The sequence below is a fragment of the Chamaea fasciata genome, unplaced genomic scaffold (genome assembly GCF_029207755.1).
Source record: "Chamaea fasciata isolate MVZ Bird 193981 ecotype frontalis unplaced genomic scaffold, bChaFas1.0.hap1 SCAF_5, whole genome shotgun sequence".
NCBI lineage: Eukaryota > Metazoa > Chordata > Aves > Passeriformes > Sylviidae > Chamaea > Chamaea fasciata.
This window is the reverse complement of record NW_027094090.1, coordinates 48776051-48802789: the sequence shown is the minus strand read 5'-3', so window position 1 is coordinate 48802789 and position 26739 is coordinate 48776051. Positions and strand designations below refer to the sequence as shown.

At 43.8% G+C, this 26739-nt stretch overlaps 1 protein-coding gene, 1 non-coding gene and 1 pseudogene across 5 annotated transcripts; 2 read left to right on the top strand and 1 right to left on the bottom strand.

Annotated features, from left to right (window-relative positions):
- Positions 1-71: 71 nt before the first annotated feature.
- On the bottom strand, positions 72-16488 carry POLDIP3 (DNA polymerase delta interacting protein 3). Of its 4 annotated transcripts, none has more exons than XM_066183566.1 (9): positions 16361-16488; positions 12665-13052; positions 10267-10341; positions 8314-8409; positions 6332-6514; positions 5427-5504; positions 4727-4856; positions 3792-3858; positions 72-3440 (listed from the first exon to the last, which is right to left on the bottom strand). In XM_066183566.1, exons 1-9 carry the CDS (start codon positions 16417-16419, stop codon positions 3266-3268), a joined length of 1251 nt encoding a protein of 416 aa, XP_066039663.1. In that variant the 5' UTR covers positions 16420-16488; the 3' UTR covers positions 72-3265. The 4 variants fall into 4 exon arrangements, with proteins under 4 accessions (XP_066039663.1, XP_066039662.1, XP_066039664.1 ...); XM_066183565.1 differs by having other exon boundaries at positions 10267-10344; positions 16361-16487; XM_066183567.1 differs by lacking the exon at positions 16361-16488 and adding an exon at positions 15678-15924 and having other exon boundaries at positions 10267-10344.
- A 293-nt stretch (positions 16489-16781) lies between these two features.
- LOC136290366 (U12 minor spliceosomal RNA) lies at positions 16782-16930 on the top strand. The gene has a single exon (XR_010721096.1). It is a non-coding gene; the product is annotated as a U12 minor spliceosomal RNA (small nuclear RNA).
- A 991-nt stretch (positions 16931-17921) lies between these two features.
- LOC136290333 (heat shock 70 kDa protein 12A-like) lies at positions 17922-22169 on the top strand (annotated as a pseudogene).
- Positions 22170-26739: the final 4570 nt, after the last annotated feature.

Below are 26739 nucleotides of genomic sequence, written 5' to 3'. Positions count from 1 at the left end.
AACTCAGGCACTGTCCTTAATGTGAGAGACGCAGGTAAATCTTAAAGAGATTTAGAAGCAGTCAAAGGCAATTGTTTTTAAACTCATTAATTTAAAAAAACTCAAAAAACCTCTACAGACGAACTTAAAATGGAAGACAGGACCATTTCAAAAATACTGAAGCGAGACTAATGTAGGAGGTGACAAAATATGACATGATATGGAGAGTTGATCCAACCAAATATCAAGTTAATGAACATTATCGGAAGGTACATGCAAAAGCCATGAAAATATACCAAACTTGCACATTGTGGCATCACTTCAGAAGTCCTCACATTTTTGAAATAAAAGAAGAAACCCAAAACAAACAAAAGAAACATTGTTACAAATTACCTACCATCTGTCCGGAGCAGCCATTTAATGTCTAAATTAATGTACATTAATTCAGAGTGCAGGGAATTAGTATTTCATATGCAAGATCATAATTTCTACCAGCCCAGAAGGAAAAAACAAAACAAAAAAGCAAAACAAAACAAAAAAGCAAAACAAAACCCCACAAAACCCCCAAAACAACCCAACACAAAACTATAACCATGTTGCATGAGAATAAATGTAGACAGAAGCTGGCAGGTTCGAAATCATGATTAGCACGACAACTGCAGGATGTCCAGGAGAAACTGGAGAGCCAAGGCGAGCTACCTGAAAAGGACTGGGAATAACCTGATACCAACTGGGAATGAACAGTTACTCTTGTTTCAGAGCCCAACAGAAGCAGCCATGCAATGGTGAATTAAAGAGCTGACCACGACCAGAATACCAATGGACACCAAGACAGTGCTGTAAGATAAGCCATGGAGTAGTGTTTGGACAACCGCTTAATTCACCGATATGTAGAAAATAAGAATATGCTGCCATAGATCACAGAGCTATGGAACAGAGCAGAAAGTACTTCTTCCAAGGAAGTATGTCAATGCCATCATAAACTCTCAGATAACCTAAACATAATGCAGAGTTTAACAGTAAGTTAAAATGCATTTTGGTATTTGGCTTTTCAATCTATTAACTAAAAAAAAAAAAATCCTTGAGTCTCCTTATTTGTTCAGAAGAGGCAAGAGATGCACTCACAATACATGTCTTCACAGTTAGACAGCCTTCTGTCTAGCTGGTAATGAAAGTATCCCACTTCACCTAGAACGGGTACCCTGATTTCAGAGCTGTTTTTTCTATCAAGTTACTTTTTAAATGACTAGGCTGTCAGTAACAAAGGCTGCTTTTTTCTATAAAAAGAGAATCGGAATTACATGGACACAAATGGCTTCAATTTAGTAGCAAGAGTCAGCTGCTAATTTCTATGATCCAGATTAAAAGGTAGATGAGTAACAGTTCTCTCACGCATCAGCTTCTCTAGCTCTTTGTTACACTACTAGTTTTGAAATTTCTGTGTTTACCTAGAAAGCACAACTGACTCAATATTGGGATACCACCACTTATTTTTAGTTGCTTCACAGCATCTAAAAAGACTTAGAATCCACTCTCTGTATAACAAATGTTTATTCAGAAACAGGTAATACATTATCTTCTCCAGCCCCTAATGTTTCCGCCCCCTCCCCTTTTCTTTTATTAAAACACAGGTATTTAGTGGGCAATCTAAAAAAGGAGAACAATAGCTGTCTTAGGTCCCCTCCCCTACAAACATCTGCTGTTCACATGAAGCACCCTACCAATCATGGTGTCACTGGCCTTCAAACCAGAGAGTACTCCAGAAAAACAAGTCCTTCCATGTCCATATTATTTCCATGGCTAAAAGGGATACAGTGAGATAGAGGAATGGTCTGCACAAGCTAGATAGAAGAAAGGGTTCATACAGAACAAGAAAGCAAAAGAAACGTGGGGTTGTCCAAGAAATAGAATCTGGACTTACAGAAGCTACTCAGCAGAGCTGAACAGAATGGATTAGGCCAGTCTCCTAGCTTGAAGAATCAAATTCAAAGCCCAACTAGATTCTGGAAGTTGCTCTCAGCTTTCATCTCTTCCAATACAATCTGAATAAACACAAACGAGTGGAGCTATTGGGGCTTTCAATATCCAAGGTGCCAATGCGGTACAAACAATGGGAAGTACTGGAAGTGCCACCTGGTGGCCTGTTATACACACTCGCTGGCCCATGCCACGGCCTCACCACCCCGCACGGGAGTGACACTCCTCTCCCGTGTTCCTTACACAGCACTAACTGCGCTCTGCTCCTAAACCTCGGCCTGAAGCTACACACTGCAGCAATCATCCTCCGTATCCAGGCATGCCAGCAGCACAACCTCACAGCACCCAAACAATGCCTAAATAGCATCTCTCAAAGAAATAAGTTCTCAGACACAAGACGTTGTGGGTATTAGGATCTGAAAAGGGTCCCAGGTCCTTCCTTTTTATAGCAGACTGGCTGAGTTAGAAGGCAAGAAACAAACTCATGTCCATGCATCAGCAGGAGGAGGCAATGTAGTCTAATGGGTGTCAGACAGCTCCTTCTAGCTCTGAACACGACTGGTTCTTAATTTTTCGGTCCAGAAAGAGGAGAGCAACTGAGCCTGACCCTCCAGAGCAAATATATTCATTGTACAAACACTAGAACAACCCTCCAGCACTACCAGAGTTGAAACAACCCTGCCCCTAGCACAATGGCTGGTGCACTTGTGTATACGTCCTTTCTGCCTAATGTCTCTTACACTGCGAGCAACTCAGCTTTTCCTGCTTCTTCTCCATGTCCCAGCTGCTGAGCAGGCAAGTGTCCAACAGTCAGAAGGAAAAGCTATGCCACCAAATGCCAACAAGTCCTTTCTGGATGGAGCGCAACCTGCCTTTGTATCCAGCACAACAACTTCAGAAACAACGTGGTGCTCCTGCTTGTGGACAATCAAGGGGATGCACCTTTTAGTTAAAGGTCAGTCAGAGGAAAAGAGAAGGAGATCACCACTCCCTCCCTCAAGGTCTATGTGCACTTTTAATGGCCACTGGGGGCTTTGGAATAAAGGATGGAGTTACATGGTATATGCTTGGTAATACATTACTGGCAGAAGGGGGAGGTTATTCTCTTGGGAAAAAAAATCATGGAAGAAAACTCCAACTATGAAAACAGAAAGTACACACACAAGAGAAACACTATTGTACAGTAAGGTAGCGATCATAGAAAACAAAAAATTTCAGGACAGGCAAATGCAAATAACATCTGCACTCCTGCACTTTCCTCATCCCCCAACTTAAATGAGTTTTCCAGTCCACTGCTTGCTCCCCCTTCTCAGAGTTTAATTTTGAATTCTGTGGGCTGCACAGAGGCAGAGACCCCTGAGGATTTGAAGAGTGCCTTCAAGATAGTTTCAGGGTCCACTTCAGCTGGGGAATTTGAGGAGGCGCTTGCACTTGACCGGCGTGGTTCCCCTTCCTTCTTCACTGAAGGGGTATCGCTCAATCGGCTGGAGGATTGAAAAAAAAAAAAAAAAATTTAAAAAGGCAGTATTCAGTATTTAACCTCTCTTTATGATAAACACATTTTAATGCCATGTCTGCACTTAATGTTATCAGTGTTTCCCCCATACCAATATAAGAGACAAAGGTTTTAAATATGCTTTTCTCACAAGAAAACATCCTCATCTCAGATTATTTTTGAGCCTCAGGGCTGAGAACACTATATACTGAAGCTCCATTGCATTCCACTTAACATATTGTGCCACAGCAGGGGAGAGAAAGAAAATTCATGGGACAACAATTCTCAAAATAGAACCTGCAAAAGCGTTTGGACCTTTTCCCCACTGAAGGACACTTACAGCAATATAGGCTGGTCTGAGGTGATGACATTCCCATTCATATGAAGATTGCATTTCATTGGTTGACCTAAATAAAAATAAAATACAAAATTCATTCTATCAGAATTGGGATAAGGCATGATCCTTGAAACATCACACAACAGTGCAAGCAATAGAGTTCGACATGCTGGGGAAACATGAGAAAGAACGGCTGATAAATCTTCTGTTGTAGAATCAGAGCAACAGAGGAGCCACTGAAACACTCACTACAGTATCAAGGATCATACTAATTGATAAGTTACATAGAAATATGAAGCCCTTAGCAGGGATACAAGAGGATCTCCCATTCTTAGCTGTCTGCTCCTCATCTGACATCCATAACATGTCACTCATCTAAAGAAAGAAAAAGCACGTATTTCCAGCTAAAAATTAACCGTTCAACAATAATTTCAGCTTAACATGGTTAAAAAATTACACTGCATTATTCAAAGTTTATGGAGAATCTGATACTAACTGTTTTATAATCCAATTCAAAATGTCTCTGAGTACCCCTTGAAACTACTGCAAATACTAGTTTTACTTGTGCTTTGCAAGCAGCTCTGTAAGCAGGTAAAGCCTTCCTAAGGACTTTCCAGCTCTTGGAAGCAAACTAGAAACACAAGAAATTTCATTTAGAAGTTAGACCAGACTCATCAGGAGACTCATCATGACCCTGCCTGCAGCTCTGAACCTTCATTTTCTAGGAAAACGTGGGGGGGGGGTTTTAAGGCATTTAAATAAACTGCATATATTCAGCTAGTTACACAGCAATTATCTTACCTAGCTCTTGAACTGATTTTCTAGTATTTGTCTCTTGCTAGCATATTAGCATCTAAGATGCTTTTAAACCTTCCACTCAAGTGGAAAAGTCATTCCTGATTTATTTGTCCTACATGCAATTCTGGCACCAAACTCACCATCTAAGCACCTGTTGTTGTATTTCTTATATGCTGTGATAGCATCTTCTTTCTTCACAAATACTACCTCAGCCACTCCAGGGTGCACCAGCCGGGCTCGCTTCAGAGCGCCGCACACACAGAATAACTCCTGAGGGCAGAGAGTCAGCCATGACCATGGTCATATCAAAAGCACTGCATGAGAAGGGTTTACTTCCTTCATCACATCACCCCATCCTGCTTACTAAATACCTTGACAGGATCTGGACACTTGTCTTACCGTGTTTGTTATGGTATAAGTACTTGGCACTAATAATAGGGACTACACAAGCAGGGAAGTTCAGGGCCAGTACCCAGTAATGTTTTTCACACAGGAAGATCAGATTCATTCTCAGCCTGGTGAGAATGGAAGCCCCTAGATAATTTGGGGTGATATTTTTGGGTAGAAGAATCACTTGGCATGAACTCCTCTTCTAAGTGATGTCAGGTACCTCAAAACACTCTGTGGGATTTTGTCCCATGTTCTTAAGCACACACCTTTTAAAAAAAAGTGTAAACAAACCCCAAAAAATCAGGAACCCTCAAATTTTTTGCACAGACAGTAAACCCACATCACACCCCTCTTCACTGCATTCACCATAGATCAAGTGATTTATCAAAAAAGGCAGGATAGGGAAAGGAAGCGTCACTCATGCACAGTCTGGCAGTAAGCAACACTCACAACAATATCTTCTTCTGTGACTCGAGGATGCAGATTATTTACGGTCATCTTTGTGCCTTCCAAAGGACTGAACGCCAGCTGCCAACACGAACAAATGTATCACATGAAAAAGGTTAGAAACACGGCACACAATACAGCACAGTAGAGGAAGCAATAAAAAGTCACTAAGGGTATATCTGGAGATGTCTGTACACACACACAGAGGAAAGAGCAACTGCTAATAATGGGAAATACCAATGTTTACCAAAGCCCAGCTCATCTGATGGCAAAAAGGAGCTCCCTTTCCATGGTAGTTTATCTCTGAAGTAATTTTTCACTCTTATTCCCAGGAATAACACTAACTTCATCCGCATACACAGTACTCTGGTCATGCCCACACTTTTAATAGCCTGCCTCTGTTGTACTCTACACCAGCCAGCAAACCCCAAATTACAGCTCCAGCCTCCCAAGAGCACGCTGAACTCAATGCACCCAGGAAAACCCGGTGAGTTACTTGTACCCAACATCAGGCAATTTGGCAAAGCAATTCCAGGCAGGCTGTCTACAAACTGCCTGAGAGGTCTCATGTGTACATGAGAATGTGTACATTTGGAAGAACTCTTTTTTCTCCATGCTAGCTGGAGTGGACATACAACGTATCAAATACTGTTAAAACACTACTCCTAGGGACATGAAAGCTACCAAGAAGTGTCCAAACAACAAATGCCACCTCCCTATAACATGGATTCCTCCAGGACCATGTGCAGGGCAATTTCTTGGGGCATGGACTGCAGATATCAGAATAACCTTGATGATGTCCCAGAACTAATGGTGAAAGGCAGGCAGAAATGAGCTGCTCACACGTCCAATGAACACCAAGTTTCAGAGACTTCTACAAAGAGCATTTTTCCCTTCCCTGAGCTCACCTCAACAGGTGCTGGCTCTTTTGGAGGCTCTTCCTTTGTCACTAAGGTCCGGGACATGTTTGTCAAGGCCTTTGTCCGCATAGGAGGGGGAGGTGCAGGTGGAGCTGTGTATGAATCGTTCTGGACCACTTTAGTCAGGGGAACAGTCTTGGACAAAGAGAATTTATTGCTGCTCAGACCAGTCTACAGGAAGAAAAAAGAAAGTATCTCAGAGCTGCAGCCTACAAAAGCCATCACTTTTCTTCAAGCACCACCACCAGAGTATTACTAGTATGCACTAAGAACTGCATGTCCTTCCCAGTGTCAAAACCACTACAGTGCTGGAGTCTTTCAAAAGGTTCTGAGAAAAAAAATCAGCGAAAGTTTCTGGCCCTAAACATAAAAAGGTATGTTTATCCAGAAAGAGCACTTCCTTCATAAGCACTTTTTGATTTCACACTTTGCTTAAATGAACTTTAACAATGTGATCTGAATTTGAAAAGCTCCTTTCATCTGAAGATTTTCAAGTACTTTGCGAAGTGTTCACAAAGATTGCTCATTAACAGTAAGACTGAGAAATCCCAGAACAAAAAGCAGTAATTCCTCAGAATCACTAAGCTAGGGCACACAAAGACACGGAATGCACGTTGAAATACCTGAGTTTAAAGTCAGACTAAAACTTGTGCTTGGAAGCTGCTGTGAACACTGGAAAGAACAGATTTACTCTTGAAAAAAACCTGAAGAAACCCTCATGAGATTATTTGAGAATCACAAATAGCCAGAAGCTCTATTCTGAATACCTACATGAGGAAATAAATTCCTGGGGTAATCACTGCACTGCAGTGCCTGTGCGATGGTAAAACCACATGAATTTGCCTTTCCAAAACCAGAGAATAACTTAGCCCAAACTTATGCCCAACTCCAATGTTTGAAACAGGGCTAACTTCAAAGACACATGAGGTTGGCAAGGGCCTTATTCAGCTAAGCACTGAATATTCAAGAATGACAACTGCACAACCTCTCTGTGTCCCTGTGCCAGATGCTGCTCAATACCGTGAGAATTTCATCAACTAGAATTTCTTTTGCTGCAGCACATTTATTGGTTTTTCTTCTCCGTGGTCACTCCTGAAAAGGACCTGGGTTTTGCCTTCTTCAGGCACTGAGAGTAGCCAGATATCACTACAACTTTCTCAGCCTTGAGACACTGCTCTTTCACCCTCTCCTCATGAACAATATAGTGCAGCCCTCTGACCACCCTGTTTACTGGTTCCAGTCATGTATTGCAGAGCCCCGGAATACGCAAAGAACGACGGATGCATTCTCAAAATGTCAAATAGGAATAATTATCTTCCTTCATTTGCTGGCTATGATTTCACTTCATCTACAGCTGGCCTTTGTTGCTGGAAGGATGCACTACTCACTCATTCTTAGCCGATCACATAGTAGTACCCCCAGGCTCCTTCCCACAAAGGTGCTTTCTAGCCAGACAGTTCTCAGTTTAAGCTGCAGAGGGCCATCTCATGCCAAAAACAGCACCTTACATTTGTCTGTACTGAAATTCCATCTTCTCCGAGCAACAGTCCTCCCCAACAAGATGCCTACTCAGATTTTTGCACAGCAAGAGATTTCCTACTCTGATGCTCAGTCTTCAGAAGCAGCAGAAAGCTCCCCTTGCTGGTTTACTCGAACAGTAACAAGACAGGTTCAATGCACTTCCTCAACAAAAGCAAAGTTGAAGGCCAGGATGCAGCAACCTGCCCGCAGGGCAGAAAGCACAGATTCTGGCTGCTAAGAGCCCGTAAAACCAGTTACCCTAAAAGAACTCTGTTCCAAAAACAATAGTAGAAGCATTGGCACAAAGGAAGGGTGGGGTGAAGAGCAAGTACTTGAGGAGAAAACATAATTTACAGACTTTAAAAGAACGTAAGCCCTGCAAAGATACGGCCTCTGCGTCCATGCAATGTGAGCACGGCATGGTGGGGGCTGCTCAGATAATCCCTTACCGAGTTGTGCAGGAAACTGTTTGTGGTGGTGATTTTCATCTGTTTGCTAGGAAGCGGAGAGACGCTTTCATCATCATCTTCCGTGTCATACAGACGCTGAAGGGAAGAAGGGAACAGTTTACACACAGGTAGATTTCACTGAGACATTGCAAAAATAGGTCGTTTTCTCCTGCCTTCAACCATCCTCAGCTAATGAACACCATTACACTGGATTTTAGTTTCAGGTATACAAGTCCATGTCAAAACATCAGCATAAAAACTATCAGACTTTCTCTCCAAAAGCATCCCAGTAACACTGTTTCCCTAGATATACTGAAATCATATACAGATTCCTCTACTCCTGGGACCTCACTAGGACTGTTGAAGTTACATTAAATGGAATAAAGCCTCAGTGTCTTACTTTTTAGCACCCTCCTACCTTTACAGCTGAAGCCTGTGCATGTGATTTTTAAATTAGTTTTGGGGTGTGTGGTGGGGTTTATTTTGTTTGGGGTTTTTTGTTGCTGTTGTTTTTTTTTAATTCAACAAATGCCTGCTGAATATACCTAAACTGAACATTCCTTTTGAATAGCCTGCTTTCCTTAGCACAGAACATATCCATCTGGCCCTAGAAAACACTGCACTAAGAGCTTTACTGAATGAATAATTAATTTTCCAGTTCACCTTAACACTCAGAGCCTTGCCTTAAAATACTTAGGTGAACTCCTACACGAGTATTTTTTTCATTGACTCGAAATAACGTTAAGAAGTCTAGACACATACAGCAGTGCCCAGAACACAAGAAATCACAACTGCAAACAGCTTCCCACTGATGCAGTAAAAAGGTAAAGAAAAATGGAGGGATTAGCAATGAGAGCTTGAAAAATCAATGGGTTGTCATAGTCAGCAAAATTCTGGTTTACAAACAGGGAAGTTGTTCCAGTCACAGAAATGCTATGAAGGAAAAAAAAGACCAAAAATGGACAGAGAACAGAGGAGAATTGTGCAGAAAATAAAAGAGCTAGGAAAAACACTAGGCATCAGGACAATGGACTCGAGTTTGAGACAAAATGAAATGGTTTCCATGTTTACAGTGATGAGGTCAGAATAATGAAGACACTTCCATAAACAACAGCATCTGGGATAGGTGAGGGTAGCAGGCCAGCATCAAGGTAACATACATAAATACCTAAAGTTAGTATAATCATGGCAAAAAAGTCACCTGACATGATACTGTGAATGCCAGTTTTCCAGTATTTCATGCAATACTTTATGTGCATACACGCAAAATAATTTAAGTAATAAGAACATGCCATTTTTCTCTGAAAGCACCCAAGGTAGTAAGGTGCCTGAATGGCTGGGGGCTGTGACAAAGGCCTTTAAAACTGATCCCAGAAAGACAATTCCCTAGGGTCTTTCTCAAAATCTGCTTGATAAGGGAACTTTGGAAGTACATCAGAATACTAATTAACATAACTCCCTATCAGGATTCCAGCAGCGGTCCACAGCTGGCATTTCACAGGAAGGTTGTACCCTCTCCCACCTCACTGCAGCACATTTGACCATGCACAATCACATCCACTCTCCGAAGAGGCTGCCAGCAAAACAAATCAAAATGAATCGAAACAATCAACAACTAGAGCTGATGCGGTGTCACTAAGAAATGTAGAGGAAAACCTCAGAGCTAGAGGTCAGCCGCCTCCAGGGGAAGAAAATACAATTAGCACACACAGATAAAACTTGAAATATCTTCTTCTCATTCAGGTATTACACTAGGAATCAAGATAAATTATACTAAATGAAAACCCCAATTACTGTGAAACTATCTTAATCATGCAAGACAAGGAAGCTAAGCTGATGGAGAGCTTTCAAATACTTTTCTTTCCTACTTAAGAGTTTTCTTTGCACCTGCCAATGTTTATTGACAGATTTTCTTCCCTGCCAAAGGTAACGAACTGCAGAGCAGGCACACACCTGTTTATGTGTATGATTGTTCATCACATTGATCCTCATTCCTGCTGGATGAGAGTGTCCAGGAACTGGAGCCTTCTGCTACAGTTAGAGATAAAGAACCAAAACATTAAGCACTACAGTCCATCAGATCCTCATTTCAGAAAATCAAAGCTTTAGCTGAATACCCTGAAATGACTTAAATGAAACTCACCTTCCTGCTTTGAAATATATTACCACAATATGCTCTTAGGTAACGGCCGTATTTCCTGTGATATGTTCAGTATAGCTTCACCTAAATTAAAGTCTAAGACCACATGAAGAAATGGATTCAAATTACTTAGAGTTTAGTCCAAGATTATTGGGAAGTTAACTTCAGTCTTGTCAGGACCAACTAGATCTACATTTCTGCCAATACAAAACCATGAATGGGGTAAGTCAGAAAGTAAGTATCTCTTCTTCCATGCTACAGGTAACTAAACATATGTATCTCCACCAAACAAAAGGAGAAGTATGTACTGCCCCTTAGCACTAAAGCTGGAATAAAATGATGCACAGGGTAGTGCAGATGCCCTTTCTGCAGCCCATTATACCATGAAACAGGGAAACCATCACAGAAGTAGCTAGGAAATGTAGCTGTAGTAACTGATAACTGAAATCATGCAACAACATCCTTAAAAATGCCCTTCTATTTTTTGGAAAAGCTGGAAGCTTTAAAGAATAGATATTCTTACAAAAATAGTCCACACAGGTATCAAAATCTTCAGATTTGCATTTTCTCTAGACTGCAACTTATACCATATCACCTCACGTTTCAATTTGCTAATCAATTCAGAAACAAGGATATCCATCCCACAGAAACAGCAGCAGACCTACATTTTTTAGTTCCAAAGATTTTTCCTTGCTTCATGAGAAACAAGACCTCAGGACAGCACATTTTGAGCTGTGTGGATCAAGATACACTAGTTTGATTCCACTTCCATGTTCATGAAGATAGGAGGGGTCAGGGGCCATTTGGAATCTCAGTACAAATATTTTTTAAAAGTTTTAGATAATTGCTCATGTGCAAGGTTCTGTCTACAGTCTGAATCACCGTTACATCCTACATATAAATATGTGTGTTTCCTTAAAATACTGTTGGTCAAACCAAGTCACAAAAAAACCCCAAAACACCAGGTCAGGACAAACAGCTACTGCACCAAGTCTCTGGAAACTACTTTAACTCCTAAAAACTTTGTAGAAAATGTTCAATTCCTCATGGCTGATGCTGGTGATTTGGCTTAGAGGGACAGCAAAAGTACTAATCACCCTCCTAATTAAGGACTGCTGAACAGACTGCTCTACTGCTCTGTGATTAGCCCTTCTTACTGCCTCAAGAGTCCTTTCTCTTTCTTACATCAGCCTGGCAGTAAACCTGCTGAGTAGTGGGAAATTTCCTAGGCTAATCTGCAGAAGAAACATGTTTGATGCTCTTCAGCAAAACCCACAGCTGAACAGAAAGCAGACTCATCTAGGCTTTCAAACTGATGACAATAGGACAACACAGGGTACGTGTAAGCACACTGCTCATTTGTGGGAGGATGAAAATGGAAGACGTAGGCTAGGAACTTCAGTTTCATGCTTGTAGCAGTAAGGAGCAAAACCACTCAAACAACAATCCCAACAGTCTGGAAACTTCAAACTTCTGTTCTGATTCTACCCATTGTACTTAACAGACGCAGTTCAACAGCAGTTGTTTCTCAGAGAAGCTAAGAATCAAGTTCCGCGTACAGAGCAAAGTGAAATCGGAAAACTGGCCCAGGAAATCAGCAGGTCAGGGTGACCAACTGATTATAATACAACTGAAATAAATCTTGAGCCTCAGCAGGAATGCTTCATGTGATCAGGCAACTCCCTGGAAACCACGGCATTCCTGAAAACCAGGCAAGTATAAAAAGAGAAAATTGTAGAACAGCTCATTGCATTTTAAGTTTTCTTAGATACAAACACAGCTGCATATTCTCCACTGTTATCCCACCACTAGGATAAACCAGTTATCTATACAGGACAATCCACTGCATCAGACTTGCAAAGAGGGGCAGGATACTGCCAGAATGACAAAAAAAAATCTGCATCATTTTGTTTGCATTCAGGTAGGAAAGAGACTGCTTAACCATTCAAGACATCTCCTTTAATGCTGACAGGAACTCTGCCTTTTTGGGCCCAAAATTAAACTGAAAAGTTAAATGAAAGGTGTGATTCTACAAAAAGTCCCAAGCAGCTGCAAGGACACAGGATAGGATCAGAACCCTACACCACAGGCTGGAATGAACTGTATCATTGTTGCTTCCATTATAACCATATGAACATATTAATGTATTATCATGTCTACTGAACCGCTGTTGAGTAAGTGAGGGGCCCAGAGGTGACTCGCTTCACCTACTTGGATAGTTTTGGTGATTTTCATGGCTGGATTAACTGTCCCCATAGCTGGGCTGATAGCAGCTGGAGTGCTCCTTTTCAAGCTGATCTTCTCTCTGGCATCCACCACTTTGGTCACCTTTTCAGCAGCAACACTCTGCTGCTTACGGGAATTCAACATCTCTCGGGCATCCTGCACCTTGCCCTTGATTTTGAACCGAGCATCCTTCTGAAGCAGTTTTTCCCGGGCGTCTTTCACCCCCAGCTTGTGCCGGGCGTCCGCGAGTCCGATCTTCTGCCGGGCATCAAATGTCCGCTGGAAGCTCACGGCTGGTGAGGATCTGTTCAGAAGGTTCTGCTGGATCCCAATGCGAGACCTCACACCCCCAAACACTGGCCTCGTGTTCAGTCTGGCGGGAAAGAAAAGAAAAAAGAAAAAGGTTTCAGGCATTGTGAGATGTGACACAGTGTCAGTAAAAGTATTTGTGTTTCTGCAAACAAAAGTTCATTATACTGCGCAGAAATCCACTCCTGTTGGGTGTCTAAATACAACAGTGGAGCTCCTGAGCTGTTTTATGCTGGATATTACTTTCTACATAAACAGCTAAGGAAGTGATTTCCAAAATCCATCCTTAAGCTCACATTTACAAACTAAATGGTCTGACTTCAGCTGTGCTAAGTACACGGTACATTAAACAAAATTCAACAACTCAGGTACTTTGGGGAAACTTTTGAAGACAAACAGGAACAGACCTTCTAGCTTTAGGACTGAACAGGTCTGCTAAAGCACCTTCAGTGAAACAGTAATACATCCTGATACGAAGGAAACATGAAACTACACATGATTTCAAGAATTCTGGGCAGCAAGTTCAGATTTGTAGGACAGCAACTCGAATTTTAGGATGTACAAGCACCAGTAACAACCTCAGTTCCAAGTCACCAGTTTCAAGGTTGATTAGCTTCAAGCAAAATAGTAATTAGTCAAATTACTTTTTAACATGACTGCCTCTTCTTTAATCTACTCAAAGGACTATTGCACTCGATGGCCTTCACCTTTTACGCACATCATTATCATAATACTGAGCACAGAAAGACAACAGCCCCCCAAAACTACAGCATTTCTACTTGTAGACAAATTATTTGTACTTGTAGACAAACTATTCCTAAAGAGCAGCACAACACAGAGTGAAAGCTAGAACTACTGTCTTATGACAGGTCTGATACACTTTTACAAAATCTGCCCTAAGAACAAAAACAGTTTATCTAATTTTTAATGGAGTTCCTCTGATAAGTATTTTTTAAAGTTTTTTTCCATTGGGTTTCTTTGTACTAAAAAAAAAAAAAAGACAAAGGAGAAAGAGAGAGAAAAAATATTTTTGCTGTTGACTTTTTAGAAGTCAAAATAGCGAGCTGCAATGTTCATCTGCTTTCAGAAATGTGCTGTCCAGTATTATAAAGTCCAAAAGTAGATACCCAGAATTTGCTGTAATACTCAAAAGGTTAGTATCACACTATCAAGTGACGATGTTATTTCAATTCTTCCTACACCTTTACATCAGCATTTCCTGATCTAACTCCACAACCTTCACATTATTTACACTTGTGTACTTTCAGTGGAGAGATCTTTTTAAAAAACCCCAACCAACCAACCAAGAGATGAAAGACTTAACCTCTGCTTCTGTCTTTTTCATTCTTGTGTCCAGACATCTGGAAAGCTGGGACTGGAGTCCCATTTTATTACCTGTCTGAGAGTCTTATGGCTGCTCTCTCATACAGCCCAAGCAAACCAGCTAGGAGAAACAGGAGGATTATTAAGCCCATCTATGAGAACGTACCCAGAATATAAAAGACTAAGAGTACCCATGAAACAACAGAGCAAGACTTTCCCTGCTATTTAAAAAAGCATTTATTTAGTCATGCTGAAAGCCTTCAGCTGGAGTGCTACAAAGGACTGGCTAAGTGGTTCACCAGAGAGGTCAAAGTAAACCCAGAAATGTATGTATCAACATTTAAACTAGAATTAGTTAAGATTTTTGATGACAAAACCCAATGAATTAGGTTAAGAAACTGTACTGAAGATTACAGCCTGTCTGAAGAGTTGTTTTTACCCTAATAAGCAACTCTCTTTCACAGATAATTGCTTACCCTACAAGAGCATTAACTGCTTAGGTATTTGTGCCACAGCACCTGAAATAAAAGCAGATCTCAAACATCTAATTCAATTTCCAGGCTTCCAAGCTCTGGCTTGAATATGTTATGGATCAGTACATTTTATAGGTGAAAATTTTTCTATTATTTCATCTAGACTACCGAACAGCATGAATATAATGATTTAAATATATTCCGTTTATCCAGCCTTCACAAAGCCAAGTATGCTACCTCAGGAATTTAGAAAGTGAGCTGAACATGACATACAAGAGGAGCACGGGGCACAACAATTCTTACAGTGCAGCAGAGGGATTACTGTTCAGCCATTAAAAAAAAAAAAAAAAAAAAAAAAAAAAAAAAAAAAAAAAAAAGCAGGAAGAATTCCTGAAAGGAATGAGAGTTAAGGAGGGATTTGAAAAGGGATAAAGGAGGTACTTGGGGCATAGTAAGCAGCCTAAGACTCTTCCAAATATGCAGGATAACATGAATGAAAGCACAAAGCCAAGGCCTTGTCTAGACTAGGATTTAAATATGTTTGAATGTTTCGGTAGTATATGTTAGCAGGTAACTTTCAGAATATTACTCTAAACATGTAAGTGTCTACAAATTCAGGGTCGAAAAGAGCAATAAATTTTTAAAAACCCCCAAAAATCAATCAATCAAAGAAAAAACCAATCCGACAAAGACCAACCAAACAAAAAACAACAAAGCAAGAGCACACTGAGCTAACAGAGATGGGGGACAAGGTCTTCAGAAGCATTAAGACAATAAGATAAAAGGGAAAACGAAAAGCTACCGAAGGAGAATCCAGGTAAGAAGTGCCAACTGTGGCAGTAAATGGCCCGGCCTCCACTGGAGACATCTACCATGCAAAGAAATAACCTGACCTTGCAGCTCCGATCTGCGACATGCTCCACGTTCCCTCAAGTACTTCAAACAATCTGTGGGAGCAGCACTAGGTACGCCGGCGGGGCGACACCTCCCGAGGCCCGGGCAGCCTCTCCCGCCCGGCGGCCCCGGTCGGTTACGGCCCTGCGAGCGCCGGCAGCGCTCCCGCGGCGCGCCCACAGCGCACCGAGCCGCGCCCGGGGGCACCGCCGGCCACCGCGGGGCAACAACCGCAGCCCGGACACCGGAGGGCTTCGGGGGCGCGGACCCCGCCGCGGAGAGCAGCGCTGGGTTAATCGGCGCCGTTAAACACGAGGCAGCGCGGACAAGGCAGATCGGAGGATTACTGAGACAAGGGACGGCGCCAGGAATCCCGAAAGGACGGAGAAGGGTCGGGCCGGCGAGCGCTCCTGCCCCACCGGGGCAGCGCCAGGCACAGGGGCCGACATGGGGCCGACCCCCGCCCCGGCCGTGAGTGACGGCCGTCGCAGCCAATCGCATTGCAGCGCGGCCCTGCAGGCCCACGGCTCGGCCAATGGGAACCCGAGGGCGAGAAAAGGGCCGGGCCGCGCCAAGGCAGCTGCGGCCCGCAGCCCCCAAGCGGAGCCGCCCGAAGCGACGCACGAAGGACGGCCGGGGGCCGCCGGGCCCGAGGCGCTGCGGCGCCGTCCCAACCGCTCACCTTCCCTTCACCGTCACGCCGCGTTTCCGTATGAGCTCATCCAGGGACAGGTCCGCCATCTTGTCGCGGCCCCAACGATGAGACGCAGCGAGCGACTCCCGGAGGTGACACCGAACGACTTCCGCCTCTGGCCCCTCCCCTAGAAGTATGGCGGGCCCCGCCCCGCATCCGCCCGCTGCGCCGGGACGCCCCACAACTCCCCGCGGCCCCCGGCTCCGTCATTTGCATACGGCTCGGCACGGCGCGGGCCGGTCCGGCGCGCCGCAGCGGCTCCACGGCGCGGAACGGGACAAGGGCCATGCACAGTGGTGAGGACACTGTGGGACAGCTGGAAGCGGCGTCAGACGGCGTGAGCCGCCGCTCGCCCTGACCTTTAGAGTTAGCGCGCAGGACTGTGGCAGCGGTGCAAAGAACGCTTGTTATGCCTTAAACTTATGAGTAAGGAAAATAACGACCCGGGGTGACGCCCGGGTCCTCACTCCGAATGTGAGAGGAATTTTTGTGCGGGTACAGGTCGCCCCTGGGTGTCCCGCTTACTTCGCGGGATGCCCGGGTGTCGTGATCTGCCCGTCCTTCCGCCGTTGTGCGTCTCAAGGACAGATTCATGGAGGCGGGGTGCTGTGTCGTGCTCCGTCAGCTCTTCGGAGGCGGAGCAGCGCCGATTCCCCGCCATGCCACGGCACGAGCAAATTCCATTGCGTCTAAGGATCAGAAATGCCTTAAACTGTTTATCTTTTAGCTCTGTTCGCAGAGGTGTCCTAAGGGTCTTCACGAGGCTTGGAAATAGATCACCAAATCTGCCTAATAAAGATCTCATGTGTCTGCAGGAAGCAATTCCTTTTCTTCTAAGGGAGCAATTACAGCGTTTAAAATCAAGCTAGGAGGGAAAGGGAGATGGTGCCTTGTGCAGCTCCGGCAGCGGCGAGCTCCGAGGGTCCTGCACCACTGTGGCCCTGGGTCTCGCTGTGGGCCGTGGTGCTGTTGGGCCTCCCTCAAAACGCCCTTGTCCAGCACATCACAGCCACAGCTCCTCCAAAATGCATTTTTGCTTCCACCTGCAGCTCTGTCATGAGGTGCACTTGTGACTCCTTTGCACCCGTGCTGTTCCCCTTCTGCCGCCTCCCCAGCACGGCATCCTGAGCTGCCGTAGCCCCGAGGCATTGCCGTGCATCCCGCAGCACCCATCGCGCCGCTGTGGAGCTGGCGGCCCAAGCGCATTCCATGTGAGATCCAAAGGGAAGGTCCTGGGGGGAAGCTCCTGGTCTTCAACAGTGCGAGAGCTGCCAGGGAGAGCTGGGGACAAACACAGAGAAGACTTGTGCAGCTGAGGTGGCTGCTCACAGCCACACAGGCTCAGGTTCCTATAGCACTGATTTCCTCTCAGGAAGCCTTTGTGAGCCTGAAGTCATCCCAGCTGTGGTGCCAGGTCCCTGGCACTGGTGCTTGATCCAGCTCCAGGCTGGCACATGACTGCAGTGCTATAAATGAAGGTACACAAAATACAGCCCTGTTTTTGCATTGCCTTTCTGCAGCTGTTGAGGTACTTGATCAAACTGAAGCGATGGGATGGGTAATGTGTGACATTTGTTTTGCTGTTGCAAAACCAAGAGGCAACACCTGTTCGAGCAAATTCTTTTGACTTTAAGAGCAGCCCAAGTGGTTCCAGACTAGAGGGTCACCTAGGCAGTAACCTGCAAGGACCCCTATGGAGGTCACTTTCAGACACCCCACCAACCTTAGTGCTGTTTGTGCAGCCATGGTACCTTCAGGCAGTACCTCCACTTTCTACTCTGTGGTGAGCCACATCCTCCTGTTCGTTTTGCTTCCATCAGCCTAGTTCTTGCACCTGAAGCTGAAGAGTGCATGTGTAGCTGCCACCCACCCTCTCTTCCACCTGTGATGTCTGAAGTCCTCTTCTGTCCAGGCAAAGAAATCCAGGTCTGCTCAGACATTCCTTCAGTGAAGCTCCCTTCCCTCTGCAGGCTCCCACCTTCCCTCTGTGGGAGGCTGATTAGGAGGCATGAGTCATACTGTTGTGGGAAAAGAGGGGTTTAAACCTCAGGATCTTCCTCACTCTGGGTTTCTGATTGTTTTGCTCTTCCTGTTAGACACAAGCTGTAGCTCAATTTTCACAAGTTCTTCATTCTTCCTTCTCTGAGCTGTGGATGTGAAGTCAGATATTTGTTCCATGAAGGGCCCGAGCCTCTGCTTCCCTCCTTGTGGCTGGGAGAGGGGGAAAGGTGTAAGTAGCAGCAAAGAGATCTCCCTAAGTGTAGGGTTCTCTACAAAGGGCTCCTTATCCCAGTGTGCTGGAAAACTTTCAGGCCTGCCCAGAGGCAGATTCCTTAAGCATGTCTCCTCCATCTGCTGAGACCCCATGACAGGGAAGTCACAACAGAGGAGACCATTTCCCCATCTCACACCAATTCACTGTTAAGATATTTCTTACGAAATTATGCAAAGGACATCAGGACGTCATATTAGCCTTGAGATGGTATGTGGTACAGCAAGTGATTTAAAATATTGCCTTACCCTCAAACATCAAGAACAGGGAAAACAAGTTGTGTTGGATCATAGGCTAATGTTGGAATAAATAAGCTGACGGGACTCAGTTTTCTCATGCAGAAATACAAATTCTTTGTTCACAAAGCTCATATTTATAGGAAATATTAGAAAGCACTGTGTTAAACCTAATTGGTCAGCAATACAGTAAAATTCAGTTCATTGGTTGGTAAGGGCTATTGTATATGTCTACCAAATTTTCTCTCTCTAGATGTGTTTACGTATTTTCTTCACTGATTCTCATGGGACAGATTCATTGTTTATGCAGGTGCAAACTTATTTTTCCTCTCTGAGAATAGGTTGTTGCATTCATTCTTATAATTTTTCTTTATGGGAACTTACAAGCTACTAGAAGTAGCTTGTAGCAGGGCCTAAAACATATTTTATAAGGACTTCCTTTTTTAATATCTCCACCTGTCTGCAACAGGCTAGATGTTGTCCTTTGCACCAGGATATGTGAGAGTCTGGCAATAGGGGAATTTGATGCACAGAGACACTGCACATTGGCAATCTGTGGATCTTTGTTGCTAATGGAGGAAGTACCTGGTTTGTAGTGAGAGGTTGAAAATCCTCCGATTTAAGCAGTTTGTTTACTGTTTCAGGACTACTGCACCCTAGGCCTTTTAGCCTTCTGAAGATTTTTAAATCAGTCTTTGAAATATAAGGCCTTGCAACGTGAGTATTTTAGCCTAGCAAAAATGTTATTAAGGAGACAAAAATCAGAGGAAAGGACACACATGAGGAGATGCAGAAGTGATGAGCTTCAGAGAGAAAACTGATGCACAGCATAGGACCAGACAGACTCAGGGAGCTACAAAAAAAAAAATTAGACTAAAAATTTTCTAAGCAGGTAACAAATAGAACATGGCAGCTTGCCATATGTGTAGTATTATACTTGCCATGTGTATAATCACATGGCAGTTGGCTCAGCGTCATGCTGAAACTTCTACTTGCCTGTACTGGACAACTTACCTGTCATTTACCTTCTACAGCCTGGAAAACCGAAATATTAATGCATTACTCATCTGAGTCTGCAATATTTTAAAAGGTATGAAAACCCAACTATGGTAGTTCTTTCTTTTTGTGGAAGTTGTAGAAAAGATGGTACAAATGTAATTTCTCTCTTCTGTGATTTTAGGCAGGAATTATCTCTGACATGCTCCCTAGGAACCTGATCATTGCCTTGGAGCCAGGAGCTGCATAGCAGTGGTGCAAGCAGCTTCCACAGGGAGGGTTTATGGCAGACAGCACTGGCAAGAAGTTTGAAGACTCCCCTGGGATCCAGTATATTGTCGTTGACTGTGGAGGTAAAGTTTTCCCTTTTTAACAGGTACCATCTTTGCTGGGCGTGGTGCATGGCTATTTCACAATATGGCCAAAGGTCCCAGAGCTTGGACTCCACTACTGTTTGTCATGTTTTTTTTTAATGTTTATTTCTCACCTAATGAGATCCTGTGAGCAGGCAGAAAAATAGGAGGAGAGAACTAGGAGGATTGTGTCTCACAGTGCAGTGCTCTTCAGGCCAGACAATCACAACATGAGGTCCTGTGCTCCCACCAGATCAGCCAGCACGGTGTCCCAGCATCAGCCACTGGCATGCACCACGTGCTCTTGTGTAGCCTGAGCTCACAGCCTCCTCTCCAGAAGCAGCTGTAGTTAGTCCCCAGTGAAGTGACCAAAGAGATGAGCTACCATTTATTTACTGGAGAGTAAATCATTAAGAATCTTTGATAAGTGCTTTTCAGTAATTTCCTTAGATTCCTGAGATTTTTTGTTGTGATGTGAATTTTCTGCCAAGAGCAGTCTGGCGGTTGTGAACAAATACCGAAAAGGCATCAAGAGGACCACAGGTTCCTGAGAGTTTTCTCACCACTGCTCAGGAGTCAACCACCTGTGTGAGGAGGCCAGGCTCAGTTTGTGATCAGACAGAAGATCAGCTTGTTCAGTGAGCAAGTCAGAGCATCCAGCTCTTATCAGAAATAACTGTAGGAGCCTCAGGAGACCAGGCTTTTAAACAAAAGTGCATAAATTTAAGAAATCTAGAGATGTACAGGCAATAGCAGAAGAGTGAGGATGAGGAAAGAAAGCAGCAGAAAAGCATATCTGTGAATCAGGAGTTTAGAAGATAAGACTAAATTCTGTGGAAAATCATGTACTTTAAAGCAAACAGCACAATTAATTTGAGTCTCTGTCTGTGTGTGTGTGTGTGTGTGGCACAGTAGACATCACAGTACATGAGATTACCTGAGCTACACAAAACAACTGGAGTTGGATGGGGAGGCAACAGAGTGGGTGAAAACTTCACCAATTTCCTCAAGGAAATATTTGATGATGGCATATGGGATGAATATGTAAAGAACCATCCTACCAAATTACAAAATATGATGTACAACTTCAGCCTACAGAAATGCTCTGCTACCAGGGAGGCAGTCTACATATGTTGCTACTACAACCTGACCAGAGTGGCAGAGTCCAAGAAGGACATCTCCCAGTTCTTCAAAAAAGCAGCAGGAACTGTGTGGTTTGATGGGACAATCATGATTACGTATGAGAAAATGAAGAGCTTTTTGACTACAGTATCAACCATGTCATTTGTGCTTTGAGGGAAGTCATTTGCAAACCTGAGATGGACAAAGTCCAGTACATTTTACTTGGGGGAGGCTTTGCATCCAGCATCATCCTGCGAGTGGCATTCAGCTAGGCCTTTAGCAGCAAGTGTCACATCCTTTGTCCCTTGGGGGCCCAGGCAGCCATTGCAAAAGGGGCTGTTTTATTTGGAGTTAATCCACACATCATTACCTCAAGAACCAGCTGTAGGACATATGGCTTAGAAGTATCTCAGAAATTGAATGCTGCTCTCCATGATGCCTGTAAACAGAAGGTCTCAAAAACTGGTGACTATATTGCACAGTTCTCTTCCAGAAACTGGTGGAAATTGGGGAGTCAGTGAATACACATGAAGTTGCATTGTGATTTCTATCCAATAGAACCAGATCAAACAAAGCTAGTCTTTGCTTTCTATTGTACAAAAACCCAGAATCCTTGGTACGTAGATGAGGAAGGGATGGAACAGCTTGGCTTCTGTGTAGTGCCATCACCAGACACGTGGCTGGGGAGACATTGCAGGCTGAAGATGGAGATTAAATTTGGGCTCACGGAATTTAAAGCCACATGTACCGATGTTACTTCCCAAAAAAGTCAAACAGTTATAATGAATTTTTTATCTTACAAATACTCCTCATTTTGAACAGATTTTAGATGTCTTTTCCAACCGTTATGATTTTAACAGTTCTATGACTTCTACAATAGAGGATACAATTGTACCAATAAGTTCCTCATGCAACTTTCTATTTACACAGGAAAAGTACTAGTCTGATTCTCTGGTTCCTTCCATTCCTCACCAACCACCCTTTCAGTCAAACGCCTCATTTTCTCTTGTATCTGGCAACCAGTTTTTCTGCTTCTTTATATCATGTCCTTCTAGCTTGCATCTCTGTACACAATAGTCCATACCACCAACACAGTCATCTTGACCTACAAGTGTTTGATGCAAAGCCTCTGGACTGGTGTCTAACTTCCACATAAAGCACCCCATAGCTGTTTATTTTAGCCTGATGTCTTCTTGCAACTATGTCTTCTCTTTCTCTGACATCAGGTCACTATATCTGGAGTCCAGGTGTAATTCTGCTGGGGCTGACATTCAGTGTATTTGTTTTCTTCAGAATATAATTTATATAATCTATGTGTAATTAAAGCTCCAGTGTCCCAGATGAGAGAGTTGAGTGAACCAGTCTAGGGGCTTGTGTCCAAAACCTGTAGGAGTGTTGCTTCCATTAAATGATTGGGTGGTTTGATCTCATTAATTGGGTAGATATGAATGCCAGATTGTAACTTTACAGATATGAATAGTGCATATGCTTGCTGCCTGATGACTCTGTCCAGCTTTGGGTACTCTCTGATATTTTCTATATGTCTAAAAGCTGACTTCTTTCCTCCTGCCTGCAGCACCTGTGCAAAAGTTCAGCACAGTGTAGACTTCATGGGCCTAAATTTGTCCAAGAAAAGGATGCAGTCCAGCAGTGTGGTGTGTCTGGCTGAGGTGTACTTAACTTTCTTCGTAGCGACCCTTATGCTGATGTGTGGTTTGCGTCCAGACACTGATAAAACACTGGTGGTTCAGGGGGTAAGGGGTGGGCTGGGGTTTGTGCAGTTGGGTTTCTTCCCCTTCACTAAGGATGTAAAGTTTCTCTGCTGAACACCAGCTTCCACCAATGCAAATTTTTGGTTAGCTGGATACAGTACAAGAAAACTCAGCACTGTCATCCTTATTAGTTGAATGATCATGTTAGAGTCACTGCTGGCCATGTACTGAATGTTGTTAATCATGAGAGCAGCATTCATACTAATCTGCATATATGTTTTGCCTTATGATAAATAAAAGTGGAATGATTTTCGAATTACTACCTTTGCTTTCACCTTTAAAATGTTATGCATGCAATACAAATATTCATAGCCGACACCTGTGTGCATTTCTACCATGTCAGGGGTACCACTCTGTACACTTTGTAAGGGCCATTCTGGGGACTAGGTCCTAAGAAGCTGAGCAGTCCTGCTTTTTTCTTACCCTTTGCATTTGGTATTTTCACCAGTGGAAAGCCCGACATAGCTCCACCTGAGCCCACCAATGCCCTGGAATGGGAGAGAGAAGTACGCTCTGGGAAAGTGGCAGCAGGGAAAGCCTTTCCCACCCATGTGCTAGGTGGGCTTTGGAATCCAGACATTGACATCAACAGTTGTGACTGCAGCTCCTAGTTTTGTTTGTTTTGATGAACTGATTATGTTGATAACCTCAGACACTGAGCATGAGCAGATGCAGGTGTTTGTCCTTACTGTGAAAGCAGCACTGCATGTCAAGGTCTCGCGCTAAACATCCCTGAAACCTGGCAATATAGGGGGCTCTACCCTCAGCCTGACACTACCACGGGTGTTGGGAAGATAAGAGTTACAGCTGCTGAGCCCCTGACAGCCATCCTCTGAAACGGGTGTGCGTGCTGAACTGGGGATTAACCCCATTGAACAATAAATAGTGTGGGTTGTTTATGCTAAAAATCACAGAATCACAGATCCCCAAGTTTCAAGGATAAGAAAAGACAGTGAGGTTTGCAGTGGCTGTAAGTAGGACATTGATGAGCCCTAGAGGTGTGATGGCTGCTGGATCCTAAATGGCTGGGTGAATAGAAGGTGCCATTTCTGTGGCTGGATCTTGCCTAAATCTTCTGCCTAAAGCATGTAATTTCTTGGAAACCGAGAGAAAGCAACCCCCAGTATGCAGTGCTGACACCATTTCCTGGCAGCGAAGTGGGAGGCACATCCTCTTCTCCCCTAGCTGGGGATAGAGAAAGGAACAGCTTGGCCACAGCCCAAACACCATGGCTATACTTTCTGCTCCAGATTTCCCAGCGCCATCTGGCTCCCTGGCCTGACCCCACCTGCTTGATGTCAGAGAAAATTAAAGATTCACAAAAAGTTCACAGTAACTATAAGTTAGTCTTGAAACCATGACCATGGGATGCTGGAGCAATGGAACCGTGAAGAGACCCCAGGAACAGAATGCTGTAAATCCTTTTGTCCTTGACAAGTAATGGTTCAAATAGATTCAAGCAGAAACTGCAACTGAGGTTTAACAAAATAAGATTCAACAATAACTTAGCAACATGTGACAAGATGTAAAGACAACTTCAAGTTACCTTGGATGATTATGATGTTAAAGAACACATTCCCAGGGGAATTTGTATGTGGAAATGATAGGATAATGAACTGGATTAAGATCAGCACATGCAGATTAAAAATTGTGCTACACAAGCATGAGTGACCAATCTCCTGTTTCTGTATGATTCTTTTTTGGTTACCTTTTTGTAAAAAGGACTCTGCTTGTTTTGCAAAAGGCTGGAAAAGTCCTGGCCTCACCTGGCACCCTATTCTTCAGATTTGTAATAAAATCATGTCTTGACTCAATGTGTTGATTTGCTTTTGCACACCAGATTTTCTTCTTAGGGATAACATCCTGAGGAGCTTCACCCCATATTAGAAAATATCTCTCTTCATGCAATAGAAATCGTGATTGGGATGATTTGCTTCCTTTGGCATAATAAACCACGGCAGAAGAAAAAGAAATAAACCAAGCACTCATCCTCTTGACCACGTGTGGGGAGGTGTCACCAATGACTTCATGATTAAACAGCACATTTTTCATACCTCTTCCATTTCCAGGCCAAAATAAATAGGTTTCTGGAGCTTTTTTGTTTCAATTTCTAGAGATTGCTGAGATGTAGCCTAGATGTGTATAGCCCTGTTAGTGATGTCAACATTTTATGAGGGATTATGGTGTTCATCTTACAAGGACTTGACAAATCATGCAAGGAGAAAATAGAAGATAATTTTCCATAACAGTAACACCAGAAGATGGAAGAATAGAAAAGCATGTCACAGAGAGCATGGTGACATGCTTGAAGGAAGATGTCATTGCTTTGTCTGGTCAGGGATTGCCCTGTGCTGCTGACACCTGGCTTGGTCCCAAAAAAACCTGACCCATTGCGCCCCAGAACTGGACCAACCAAGCAAGATTAGGGTGCCTCCATGGAAACATGTTTAAGAAAGGGCAAGGAATACTGAAAAGGGAGAGAGAAGTCCAGAGCAGGTACAGCATCCAATGGGATGATGACCAGTGGAAGAGCCCATGCTGGAGCAATTGAGTAGGACACAAGGAGCAGAAAAAGCAAGGGACCCCATGCACCAACCCCAGCTTCTGCACCACCCATGGTCTCACCAAAGGGTCTGGTTGTAACCTGCAGCATGGGGTGGGGAAACAGGACAGGGGGAAGTGTTGGTTAGTTGGTTTGTTACTTGGCAATAAATTAATTAGATTGAAATTTCTCAACCTCAAAATAGGTATTTTTTGGCCCATGACAGGATGTCTGACTATATCAAGGAATGGAGCATGTTCATACTGCAATGTTCCAAAGGAGAATGAGGGAGAGCAGAGAAGTCTCCTAGGGAATCATAGAATGTTTTGGATTGGAAGGGACTTTAAAGATCATCCAGTTCCAGCCCTTCTGCCAATGGGCAGGGACACCTTCTACTAGACCAAGTAGCTCAAAGCCCTCTCCAGCCTGGCCTTGAACTCTTCCAGGGATGGGGCACCCACAACTGCTTTGCAGGTTTCTATCAGACTGCTCTTTCTTTGTTTTGTGGTAAAAAAAGGGAGAGGGAGGCAAGAGGGGACAGATTTCAGTGAAGTCATTTGAGGCCTCCCTCTGCAGCAGTGGGACACAACCCCACCAAGATCAGTTGGTCTCTGTGAATTTGCAGCCAGCACTTTCCTTCTGCCCCGGGGTATCAGGCTGGTTTTTCTTGACATGCTGCATATTTTCCCCTCACACCTGTTCCTTCCCTCCTCTAAACCATCCCAAACAATATGAGGTTTTGTCTGCCCTCAGCATTCAGGAGCAGTTTCTCAAGCCCCTTAGCCCTTACTTGGTGTGTGTGCCCTGGACTTAACCAGAACATTCCTGCCAGAGGTTAAGCACAGGCACTGCATGGATAATCCACAAAAACTTTTTGCCTCTAGTTCCAAGTGACTGTGACTATAAGAAGTTCAGAGATGCTGCCTGCAGCTCCACCCTGGCCCTTCTTCCACCCCTTTATCTCTCTCCCAGGCAGCAAGGGTTCAGAGATAGGACAGAGATCCCAGCTACAAGGCAAGAGGATTAGGAAAGTGAGATGCCTGTGCTCCTGGCCTGGCTGTACTGCACTATTTA